General features: G+C 32.6%; 1 protein-coding gene across 1 annotated transcript; it reads right to left on the reverse strand.

The window, feature by feature from the left end:
* Window positions 1-97: 97 nt before the first annotated feature.
* Window positions 98-12,967, reverse strand: LOC144843229 (TBC1 domain family member 15-like). Its single transcript, XM_078700024.1, has 16 exons — window positions 12,846-12,967; window positions 11,398-11,493; window positions 10,780-10,894; window positions 10,019-10,235; window positions 9,466-9,577; window positions 9,099-9,293; window positions 8,826-8,954; window positions 8,551-8,654; window positions 8,181-8,275; window positions 7,941-8,057; window positions 7,344-7,450; window positions 6,668-6,767; window positions 6,420-6,517; window positions 4,888-5,004; window positions 3,439-3,684; window positions 98-1,982 (listed from the first exon to the last, which is right to left on the reverse strand). Exons 1-15 carry the CDS (start codon window positions 12,921-12,923, stop codon window positions 3,448-3,450), a joined length of 1,917 nt encoding a protein of 638 aa, XP_078556150.1. The 5' UTR covers window positions 12,924-12,967; the 3' UTR covers window positions 98-1,982; window positions 3,439-3,447.
* Between the last annotated feature and the right edge of the window lie 235 nt (window positions 12,968-13,202).

A 13,202-nucleotide genomic window follows, 5' to 3' on the forward strand; every position in this document is an offset into this window, starting at 1 on the left:
ATATTCAGGGAAGTTCGAGTAATATCTTATTTTTATCGGATACATTTTCAAACTGTTTAATACAATTGTACCCTAAATAATAAACCAATGGCGTATGGAGGTTAAACATGTGTTTATTGCATATCATACGTAATAACAAATAAGTAATTAAACAAATAATGAAAATAAAAAATTATAATTATTTACATTATTATATTATTAATACATGAAATTATATAAATTTATTTCAATAATTTTAATATCTACAAAAGAAGATTGAAGCAGATCCATAAATCACAATGTATATTGCAGTACGATAAATTATAATTTGTTTTGATTCAGCTGATATACCAGAAAAGAGTGAAATTATTAATTGTAATTTCACCTACTAGATTTTGCAATGCTATTTACATCCTTCAAGCTCTATCTACAATATCAAACTAGTTCGACAAAAAAAGTGTGATGTGCCCAAATAAGGTAGTAATATGACATCATCATGTCCATATATGGGCACATCACATTTTTTTGTCACAAAGTTTGGTATAGTGTAGATAAGACAGAGCTTTATATTGTTTTAAGGTCTCAAGTGGAATTAGCTTTTGACTGTTTTTGGCATTCTTTGTAATCAAAGATCACAAATGACCCATTTCAATAGCGCGTAAAATTTGAACTTAAAAACAACAAAAAAAATCTGAGCCAGGAAAAATTCTATAGGTGGGTAAATATTAAATAATTTAAATCATTTTAATAATCTTTGAATTAATTCTAATTTCCCAATCAATGTTTAAGTTAAATATGCTTAAAATAACTAAAATCCAGACCAATTATAGTAAGAGATACAATGTAATCAATAATTGGCATTATTACATATCTTCAGTGTTCTAGAACTGTTTTATGTGTTAAATCTCACACAATTATAAGAACATCACATCTAATGTGATAATAACATTCATAAAACTGAAATATGTAATCGGTTAATGGTTGGAATCAATCTTTTGTGAAATACTTTTTAAGTGTTCATCACTTAATATGTATAAATGTGACATTTATACACATAAATGTATTATTTATTTAAATCGTGGCATTTACACTGTGTAAACTATAAATCAATAAAGTGTACAAATAGGCTATTCCAATTTCAAACCTTTATGCCTAGGAACATTTGTATTACAGTAGGGGTGATTTAATAAAAAAAAAGCTATACTGTAAATACAGTATCTCTTTAAAATGCACCAACAAATTATCTGAAGGAAAAAAGTGGATTCGTACTGCGACATCTTGTTTAATGGGGGTGTGTCAGACACTTAAACCACCAACATGTTGATTGTATAAGAGGTTAAATGAATTATACACTTTTTATCATACAATACTAAAAATTCTAGGTTCTTGTGTAGAGTACTTATTTTATGTAATTAAGTAATCTTAAATTGAGTCACTTTTCTTATTTTGTTGTTAAAAGCAATTAATTGATCTGACTTTCCCTCTTTGAAGAATAATAATAAAAAAAAACATACTGTTGTTTATTCACATACATGTGTGGGTGCTTAAGATTCAGTGTACTATTTACATTAAAGTATACTTTGCATAAAATGACAGATACAGGCAATTTAACTTCACTACCTCAAACAATAGCTTCTTTATGCTGTTGAAACAAAATCATCACTCATCATTATTTCATTTTGCATCCCTAGGCAAAATTATTTACCAACTGTAAAATGCTGGCAAGCGGTATTTTTCCGAGATTATGGCAAACAATGCTAAATTATTTAATGTTGTAGCTGGTTGTTTCAGCTTCATATACTGTATGAGATAAATTACCTTCCGCAATTGGAGATACCTTTATGTTTCATTTTGACATCAAACAATGTTGTTCCTGTAATTTCAGCTCTTCTTAAGGAAGACGGATTTATAAAACACAACATGTTTTTTGCTCACTTCAATAACAGAACAGTTTTTACTGGTTCATCTAAAAAGCAGGAACTAATCCAGTTTCCTTAATGGTGCTGAAACACAATGCATAACAAAAAACAAGTTATATTTTTTTTACCAATTCATATTAAAGATGTATTTGTCCCCCTCAACAAATATTTTTGTTAATTTTTTTTGTTGAATACGCCATCTTAATGTCACATAATAGTTTTCCACTTTGAACAAAAATTGGATCAAAAAAAAAATAATTTACCTGAAACAAACTGTAATTTAAAGCAAAAAAATAGTCAAATTGGCTGCCAGCCAATAGGATTTTGGTTAAATTTACCATTTATTTTGTCATTTTATATGAGAAAACATTGTAATTTTTTTTTTACTGAAGGGATTAACTTTATAAAAACCACAAAATAACCTATTCAAAGTCTGATTTAATTAATCTTAATTTTTCATATTTTGGGGAGACAATACATCATTAATGCTTTAAGTGATTCTTTAAATAATGTAAGAGTAAAACGTTATAAACTATTCATAGCAGGAAGCATTGTTAAGTTATTATGTTATCAATACACTCTCCTACACATTGTTAATGCTTTTAAAACCATGCAAATGTAATGTAAGAAGTTCAATGATAAATGCTATAAACATCAGGAAGTGCAATAACATCATAATGTAGCAGTTACTGTAAATTGACTCTTATGAAAGTTTGCAACTTTACCATCTGGTATAGCACCGTATCATTAATAGATAAATCTTTCTGTGAAAGGTTTTTTAAATAATACAGATATACAATGAATCATTCATGAAAAATCTTTACCAAAAAAAATGTACAGTGAGTATGTTAAAAGCATCCATTTAACATATTTACATGATTGGATATCTCAAAATAAGTAGATTTTTTTATTATTTACAGAGTAGATAAAAGGACTACAACAATTAAGAGAACGTGAAAGTAATGTGTACTTCATAAATTATCATTAATAGTAAAAAATGAAGGGTGTGAAATATAGGGCTTTAGGGTAAAATTAATCTAGCACCTTCATTTACATATGACACTAGGTAGGTTTTCAAACATTGTTCATTCTCTTCTGTTAAATCAAAATAAATAGTTACAGCTTTAAAAAAAAACTTTTTATGAAAGATGAAAGGGAGGGGAAGACAAAATGTTGATTAACTGTACTGTACATTTAAATGTTTTGTCTACCAAAATACACATTTAGGCCTATTCCAAGACCAAACTTGGGTAAACATTTGCAGTGTAAATGCCTGAGACATGAAGTGATTGGTCAAGTGCTATTTACATTCAATTCGCGTGATTAATGTTAACATATCATGAGTTAAGAGAAACAATAGATATTAGTTTAGTTCATTGAACTGTAGGTTGTCTCCCACTATGTACACATCCTTTAAATTAATGCGGTCTAATCTTTGTAAACTAGACTAAATAGACATTTATTTATGTCTTCGTTTTCATTTCCTAATATTAATTTTGATCAATTGAAAACTGCTTAAATGACATACACAGAAACTCACCCAGTAAGATTATGTTGTTGTTGTCGTTGGAGGCGCTGTTTCAGCAGCAATATCATCTGACAATACTTCATCTAGAATCTCGATGCTACTACTGTTGGAATCCCGTAGATTAGTATCTGGGATGACTTCTATTATCTCTTTGATGGCATGTGGAAGACTCTCACAGGTACTCAATTGTAGGTAAATGCCCTCAGCCTTCTTGAGAGTGTCATCCAGATCAATCTTTGTTGATAGTCCATTGATGTGCTATAGAAAAACATAAAACAATTGGATGGTAAAATTGACCTTTGTGCTTATATGAAGTACTCATTTGAATGGTAAATGTTAAGTAATGTTAATTAAACTTGTTCTTACAACCAATTACAAAATTTCAAAACTAGTTTTGTAGGGGTGACAGCAACACAAAGACACAGAAAATTGTAAATAGTATAAAGATATTTAATTACTTTGACAAGAAAACCTAACTGAAGGAATATGAAGTACTTATTCTATTTGAATGGTAAATGTTACTTAAGCTTGTTCTTCCAATACACCAATTGATTGCATTATTTCCAAAACCTAGTTGGAGTGACAGCTGCACAAAGACACAGAAAATTGTAAATATTATAAAGATATTTAATTTGAAATTGAAAAAAAAGAAAAAATTAAACCTAGCAGAAGCAAAAATAATTTAGTAGTACAAATGAAACTGACTTTTGTTTTTAGAAAACTGTGTAAGTCTAAATGAATTCATAATGAAGACCTTGACATAAAAAGATGTTTACCTAGAATAAGGAGTTATTATTAGCTACCAGGATATCATTTCAAGATACAGAACTCTAATTTATATCGTAGCGGAATATTTTAGCTACTGTTTGCCACTGGATCAAATATTCAGAAAATGTGCCAAGAGCATTCTGTTTAAACAGCAACTTAATATTTCATTAACTAAAGTAAATAAGCAAAAATTGAATGCTAGGTAACAAGCTGAGGAGATAGTACTTAAGTTACCACTAATGAATATTGTTTTTCATTTTATACGACCTCATAAAACAGCATTTAATGTTTGTGCAAGATCAATATTAGATGCCCTGTGTTTTCCTTCTATTAATAATAACAGATACCCTGGTTGTGTATTTATTAATACAGTAATAAATATAGCAATATCTAACCATGGTACCGAGGTATAAAATTAGAATTTGATACCTCCATGATCTAACAGTATTAATTTGAACAAAAAAACCATATCAATAAATACTCTATATAATATACATAAAATATATCCAATGGCAATTACTGTAAAAATGAAAAAGCTGTGGTATCTGTGGCTGGCTTTCAAATAAAATAAGCAAAAACGGTAAAGCAAAATAACCAGAAAGAAGTGCAGAGCTTTTATAAAGCATTAAAGCAATTATACAGATTAGATGGTCTTGGTCCATTAGGCACATTTTAAATGTGTAGTGATAGTACCTTAAGGATTTCATTAAATCCATAGTCGTCTTGAATCATTAAGTCTTTTTCAGTGTCTAAGATTGATAGGCACATAAGTAGGTGAAAGTTCTTGCAAGGTAAACCAGTCCACATTAGCTAAATCAAAACACAAAAATACATACTGTCAATTACATTACATTGGTTGGGCTTTACGAAACACGACGGGTAGCCACAGGACGGTGCTCATGAATAATTTATGCACAAGCTTTAACAAAGTGGGCGGAGCTTAGCCTGAAATTCCGTCGTCTTAAATTTTTGAGGACGATAAAGTTGCCATTTTCCCGTTTACGGAGAACGACTATAAATAATGTACATATAATGGGACATATAACCTTAAATATACAGTTCAAATACACTTAAATGTAGAAATTTCAATACTATTTGAACTTCTAATTTAATTGTTTAACGAAATAACATTTTTATTGGGTTAAAATGGCTGTGTTAAAAGCAACATTCTGTGCCGACGTTTGAATGCGAGGCTCCTAGCTAGGAAGGCTAGACCTATGCTGTTCCACCAGAGGCAAGCGATTCAGAAGGGCCCACACCACTGTCGGTCGTCGTCTTCGTACCAGGGTTCGTAACTAATAAAACGGCTATGTTGTATATGATTTTACGCTCTAGCTAACACAGGATATTTGTCGTCCTCCACTAACAGTCGTGTATTATCACTCATGTCGAAATGTCTATATAATTGATAAAATCTCTGTTGTTTGTGTTGTTTCAATTCCCCCTGAGACTGAAAGTGAAATTTTGTTTTATATATTCTAGCTACACTTTTATTGAATGAGCTTTTATCAAGGTTATATGTACTGTATTGTATACAATATAACAGACAAATGTTACTCCACCAGGGATTACCGATATGAGGAAAGAAAGGGGTGTAGAAAATGGGTCATCTAAATATAGATATATCTCTATGTGCTAATTAATTTATGTTCAAGGTTTTATTCCTTTATAAAGCAGAAATAGAATTAAATTTTTTTTATTTAGTCAATTGGTTAAGGCAGGGGTGTGACAAACAATAGCTATACAATCAGCACAGGTTCAAGGCACTCCTCGACCATTGTTCTGGTGGTAGAACAAGTCTTCTCCAATAAGGACTTAAAAGTGGAGGTCCAGTGTACACATCTAGCTCGTGTGCACTTTAAAGAACCCAGTAAATCTTTCAGAAGAGTAGGGGATTACCCCGGTGTACTGGTCTATTCAGCCCCGGTCATTGTGGACAAACAGGCACTGTTTGGTGGCAGCACTCGACACACTTAGGGGAGTAAAAAGTTGTGGTATGTGTTGTCCACACCTTTGCGCAATTCAGCCCAGTGGGCTGTAAGTCGTAAATTGTTCCCCCATTTACATTTACAAATTTAATAGTAAAATAAATGTTGATATGCTAATCAATCAAGAATAATATTCTACTAGATGGAAAATTCAAAATTAAACAAAATAGAAAGAAAATCAATGTTCAATTTACTCTTAAAAAGAGATCAAATCATTTTAACAAAGAAAGGTAATACCTCCCAGTATAAGCTGATATCTTCAAATGTGAACTCTCGTTTAAAACGTATAAGTAACCAACGGAAACAAAAATACATATTACTGCATTCCTTCTTTTCTAAAAAAACAAAAACAAAGAAACATTGTTATTGGTTTATAGGCCTACTAGTGCAGAGAATGTATGACATATTTCTTTCAGATATAGTTTAATGAGAGATGAATAAATGTTTGGTACATATATTCAGCAATAACAATATTAACTACATACCTAAGTAAACAAACAATTCTGGATCTAGGAATTGCAACAGTGTATTTAATTGTGTCAGTTGTTTCTTCATACCAGCTTGGTCCAAATCAAAGTTACTCATCTAAACACAAAAAGATATAGATATTAAAACAAAATTTATTACAGTACTTTCTGAATACTAATAAACTAAAAATAACTTGTAACAAGTTGTAACCAGGTCTGCATAGTGTAAGAAAATATTTGTGGAAAACACACCGACGAGAGGCCTAGTAACCAAATAGCGCGCAACTATGCTTTCTCCCACGATTTCCCACAGTTCGAGTATGCGTGTATATGAAAATGTGTAATAAATTGGGAGATCAAACCTTGTTACAAATTGATACAAGTTGTAACAATTTTTGCAGATGTGAAAAGGGTAAAAGTAGTAGTTCTGATAAAAATTACCATGACTCAAAAATAGATAGGTTATACCAATATTGTAGTAGTATTATATTTACCCATGCTATGTCATGTTAGTTGGATACAGTGCTTTTAATATAGCAATTTTATGGAAAATTGAATTAATGCATGGTGGTGGTAACCCATTAATTACTGCATGGTGGTGGTAACCCATTAATTAATGCATGGTGCTGGTAACCCATTAATTAATGCATGGTGGTAACCCATTATACAAATTTGAATGTAACAAGTTGCCCACCATTCCTGGTTGGTCCATAAATCCTGAGAAACACCAGAATGCATCAACCTCATCATCCATTATTTCAAGGATTGGTGACAACATATCGCTCATACCTTGAACATATCCTGCAAAAAGAAAAGCAAAGCATTAAACAGTGCCAACTACTCTAGTATTGGTTTCATTTTAGAATATGTTCAATTATTGCTTTGTGTGGAATGCCTGTGGGCAAGTGAATAAGACATGTCAACTATATGCTTTGTGTGGAATGCCTGTGGGCAAGTGAATAAGACATGTCAACTATATGCTTTGTGTGGAATGCCTGTGGGCAAGTGAATAAGACATGTCAACTATATGCTTTGTGTGGAATGCCTGTGGGCAAGTGAATAAGACATGTCAACTACTGTATATGCTTTGTGTGGAATGCCTGTGGGCAAGTGAATAAGACATGTCAACTATATGCTTGATTGAATATGCACACATTTCAGTCTAGGTTCTTGATATGACAAATTCATAAACACTACAAAAGGTTTATGTAATTAGTAACAAAAACTTGACCTGTTATTTTCTTTTTTTCAAAGTTATACTTTGGACTTATAATTTATTTTATGTGAATACCTAGATCAAAGTTGTACTGGGAGTAAGTCATTAGAATGTCGTATAACATCTCTAGATGAGGATTGTTGTCTCCTTTGTAGTAAGGATGTAATCTATCTGTACGTAAAACGTCTTTATCTGCAAAGAAAATACAATCATTTTATAGACTAAAACAAAATTGTTTTGATTATTTATGTTTTAGAATTTTCCAAGGAAACTCCAAAAGGGTGGAGATTAGAGTATTATTTTAAACTAATTTACCAATAACATTCCTCCTTTCTCGTAAAATTCCGAAACGCTTTTCTTGATCTTCTGATATAGTCTTCCACTGTGCTTTCATACAAAAATACTCATCTCTGTAAAATAATAGTAATACTGAATTAATGTAACATATAGTTAAGTCATCTTGTGTTTTCTTAAAGTTTTCTCCCTGGTTGTTTTTCTTAGGTTGTTTATTTACAACCTAAGTTCTTGTAAATCCAAATGATGACTTAAAATGAATGACTGTCATTTAAAAATAAAAGTAACTTTTTTTCACAAACATATTTTGATTAAAACCATCATCATCTAAACAGCTAAAAAAAGAAAATAATTGTACACTATATGTACTATGGTGTCATACAATACATACTCTTTCTTTTTTCTTAAAGCTTTCTTTTCTTTGGTTGTTAAATTCCAATCAAAATATCCCAATAAGAATTTCCAAGCTTCTTTTCTTACTGAAGCACACAAACCCTGAAAGAAAAAGTACATTAAAAAAAATATGTAGTATTTTATATATTGCAATGTTTATATTTTACTTTTGAATGTACCAAACAATGATGATTTGGGAAATGGGTGAAAATGTTATTTAGCTTGAAATATAGGAAAAATCAAGGACACGGAGGTAGTAGTTTAGTTACTTACACCTCTAAATATTCTTTCTTTCAGGGCATCGACATCTGTTATCCTACCGTTTGAATCCACATGACCAGCCCACTCATTTGGGGTCACTATGCCCTCTCTCTTCACATCAGGTCTTGGACCAAGCTTTCTCTATAAAAAAAAAGACATTAGTTTATTTGGTTATTATTTCACTGAATTGCATAAAGAAACATTATCCAGTTGAAAAGATTTATAAAACCGAATTGATGGATGATTTTGGACAATTTCAGTTTTGAATACAAGACAAATAGTTACCTCTGCTATCATTTCATATGTTGTGTGGTTTGCTAAGGATGGTTCAATAGTCAGTCCTATCATATCTGGCATGAGGTCAGCATAATCATCAAATGGTCGTGTTTTCTGAGCAGGCTGGCTGCTAAGGGTGTCTCGGACAAAATTCGTCACTTTGGAGAAACCACCCATTATTGTGGAAGAATCTTTAAAAAAGTTCTGTAAATAAATAAGATTATATACCATTAGGAATATTTTAAAATTTATATTTTACTGGTGAATTGGCCATAGTTTTATTCTAACGTAGTATGTGCTGTAATTCCATCACTCAGGCATGTGAATTAACACATAGCACCAACTTAGACACTAAACACCAATCTCACAAGCCTACCTGTACATAATTTGCTGAATGTTCACTCAACATTTGTAGTTCATCAATGGACCTGGTTAAAGCTGCTGAATTGTGAGGCAACACAGTAAATAATCGTATGTCAGTTGGACATCTATAAAAGCAACAAATGGTACCAATTAGACAGTATGTAGTATCAACATTAATCATTTGTATAATATGGAGTTGGCTTATACTAGAGTACAGTATTGTTTACGGCTGCAAACGAATTAAGAAGAGATTATTTAAAAAGTTACACAGTAGGTTCAGTTAGGTTGGTTACCAAGTTAGGTAGGTTTGATAGGTTGATTACCCGACTCAAGATCCTATATCTTTCTGGGATCCTGCCTTCTTCCTTTTCTCCCCAGATTTATTGTTATTTGTATATGTTATTTGTATATGTTATTTCTTATTTATTCAATTATTGTTTCAATCTTAAAAAGAAAGTAAATAATGTTATTTTGAATTGAATTTGAAGGGTTACGTAGCTGTAAGTAAATTTCAATAAAGGATTTGGTATAAAAATAAAACAATCACTAAAAAACAATGTATGTACCTTGTTAATGTCACATATTTCTCTATCTTTTTCAACATCTCTGAGCTACCACCATCATGAAAATGTAAAGCAGGCATGGCAACATTATCCTTTAGTGTAAACAGTAAGTAAGCCCAGCCAAGTTCAGGTTTAGATCGTCGTATACTCTTCACATCATGCAGATCAAAAGTCATTGCATGAACATTCTTCTTACGGGCCTGGTGGACCGAGACATTTTCTGTAGAATAAAAACTTTATGTTGATTCTGATAGTAACTGGCTTATTTTTCTTAAAGAAGAAGAGTTTTAACTTCAAGTGCCTAAACATATAAAAAGATTTACGTATCATAAACACATGGAATTCATTACCTTATCACATTGTTTCAAGCCCAACACTTAACACTTTCAAATGAACATATGACTCACACATAAACACTATGAGAGGAGGCAGTCTATAACGAGTAATACTCTTTGCCTCCTTATTTCACTTAAGAAAAAAGAGATACACTTGCTTACTTAAGGTAAGCAAGTGAGCTAATCATTTATGATCACAATACTCATAAAACCTATTACAAAACAAAGTTTACAAACCACTAAGTCAGTGTCATATCAAGAAGAGAGTGCTTAATTTTCCTGCATCTATTTTCATTTTTCCAAGTATCGCGATAATTACTACATTAGTTTTTTTCTCCCACCAGTTAAATATACTGGATATGCAGAAATGCCACAGTGAACTAAAAGATATTGAGATCTTTACCTCAAAGAGTAAAATACCTACTGTACCTGTTTCGTTCTTTTTGTAGCCAACTGTATTAACTACAGTCCAATCAGTTTCAGGGTGATCCTCTTCAAAGTCACATTCTGATAAAGGATGCCAATCAACAAATGCCCCTTCAATCTATTGCAATTAGAAATCAACCATAATAACAACTTTATTTAAAAACGGATGCATCCATATTTTTTAATAGTTTCTATATAGAGTTAAACTTTAAATAGGCACACTCTTTTCCACCCTTGTATATATTTCACCGTTACATACTGTATGTTCATACATTATTTGCATTCACCATCCATGGCATATATTATATATTTCAATTACACATTGCACAATTGCCGTCTTTTCACCCTTTTTATGGCCCTCATTCCATTCTTATACTTCTAGTCATTCTCCAGAATCAGGTCATTTAATTTAGATATTATCATCCTTATCATCAATGTCATATTCATTCTTGTTTGAAGGTTTGCATGGTTGAAATCAAATGTTGATATAAAGTTTGCGGTACACCACGAACTGTTGAGTTGAGAAACTCAACAGTTCTTTTCAGAACTAATATATGTGGTGTACCGCAAACTTTATATCAATATTCATCCTTCTTTATCAAGTTGTTGAATTATGCTTACTCTTGATATAAGTTGAACTTTTCCTCCTAATAAAACATCATCTTTTCCAGCACCTTGTGTAGTGTGGATAAATACACTTCCTCGTTCAAAAACAATCTGTCGTTGTATAAATTACATACAAAATTAAAAAATACATTCAAATTATTGCGGTTGTGTTGTGATAAAAGTTGTTCATAAGGTGCAGCATGACATTCCTACTACTAGTAGGTTCCTGTATATACTTAGTCTGCATTTGAGTGAGGCGAGATTTAGCCTACTACCTGCTAGCCATTTAAAAAACATTATTTGGCCTACTACTACTAGCCTAGGCTAGAAGGCCTAGCTAGCCTAACTAGGCGGTTATCAGACGATCGGGACCACGGACGATCGGGCCCAGACGATCGGGCCCACTTCAAGACGATCGATCCCAAATCGTGAGACGATTGGGCCCATCACGGGTGAAAGACGATCGGGCCCAGAGACGATCGGGCCCAGACGACCGGGCCCAACAAACAAGACGATCGGGCCCAAAATATCCTCGGAAAATTTAAAAAAATAATACGCGATTACAAACAACACAATAATAACAATCAAAATCAATCACATTTATTCATAAATCGAGAGTATTGGTAAGAAATTCTTAAAACCAGTTGTGTTAATGCACTTGTCAATTGTATGACCCACTATACGACCCCCGGGAGAGGTGCGTCAATGGTGCGTCATTTACAAATAATTATTGACGCAGGGGTGCGTCAAAAAACCTAGATGGTACGTCACATCAATGAACAATGGTGGGTCAATGTCTGTCACTTTACCACCCACCATATCATAAATAACATGGTCACAGTGCGTCAAAATGGGTGCGTCATGGTCACCTAAAGGTAAGTCACATTTTTGACGCACATGTGCGTCATGGTATTCATAAGGTATGACACACGTCGGACAAATGACGCACCTCTCCCGGGGGTCGTATAGTGGGTCATACAATTGACAAGTGCATAAGTAGGGGAAAATTATGATAAAATCAGAAAAAAACTAATTAACCTTTTTAATTAAAATCTTAATTACGCAAGAAAAGCACGTTGACACTAGCACTAGGAATACAAAATTATGAAATGTGGCACATTATTTTATATAACACAAAAGACTATCGATCGGGCCCAACGCTAAGACGATCGGGACCAACTGGTAAGACGATCGGGCCCAACATGGTTCTGAAAACACTGGACGATCGGGCCCAACCGGTATGACGATCGGGCCCAACGCTGAAGACGATCGGGACCACGTTTTCTGGGCCCGATCGTCTTGGGCCCGATCGTCCGTGGTCCCGATCGACTGTTCCCCAACTAGGCTAGTTAGGCTAGCTAGGCCCCTTACCTTTAGGCCTACTAACTTAATATTAGTAACTCGAATTGCAATAATACTTATCAAAATCATATTTAATATAGCAAATGAATTACCACACTTACCTTATTTAAATCTAATTTAGGATGAGAGCGTGGACTTGAATTAGAAGGTACTTTTTTACTTGAATTTTTCTTCGACATTTTGTCAAAAATCGACAGTGCGACACGGCTGTTTTCCCAAATCCAGAAATCCGTGTGTTGTTGTTGTTTTCATAGACTGTACCATTCTAAAAGAGGGTGATGACTTATCACGCCGTATGCTGTTGAGTCACAGTCACGCGGCATCATATCATCATTAAAATTAATTGGATTGATATTTCATCATTTTCTGACCGTAAAATGTATAATCTAGATGAGTGGGTGTACAAAGGGAAAGGATCCTAAAAAGTAAAGGAAGTAAAATTAAATTAAGAAAAAAAT

The sequence above is a fragment of the Antedon bifida genome, chromosome 1 (genome assembly GCF_963402885.1).
Source record: "Antedon bifida chromosome 1, ecAntBifi1.1, whole genome shotgun sequence".
Lineage (NCBI taxonomy): Eukaryota > Metazoa > Echinodermata > Crinoidea > Comatulida > Antedonidae > Antedon > Antedon bifida.

What these genes read in the sequence shown, in the direction of transcription:
- LOC144843229 (XM_078700024.1), bottom strand. Translation starts at nt 12,923, where the DNA reads ATGTCGAAGAAAAATTCAAGTAAAAAAGTACCTTCTAATTCAAGTCCA. An exon ending in AAATATGTGACATTAACAAG is followed by an intron (nt 9,578 to 10,018) that starts GTACATACATTG and finishes TTGCTTTTATAG; the next exon opens with ATGTCCAACTGACATACGAT. An exon ending in AAGAAAGAATATTTAGAGGT is followed by an intron (nt 8,655 to 8,825) that starts GTAAGTAACTAA and finishes TTTTTCTTTCAG; the next exon opens with GGTTTGTGTGCTTCAGTAAG.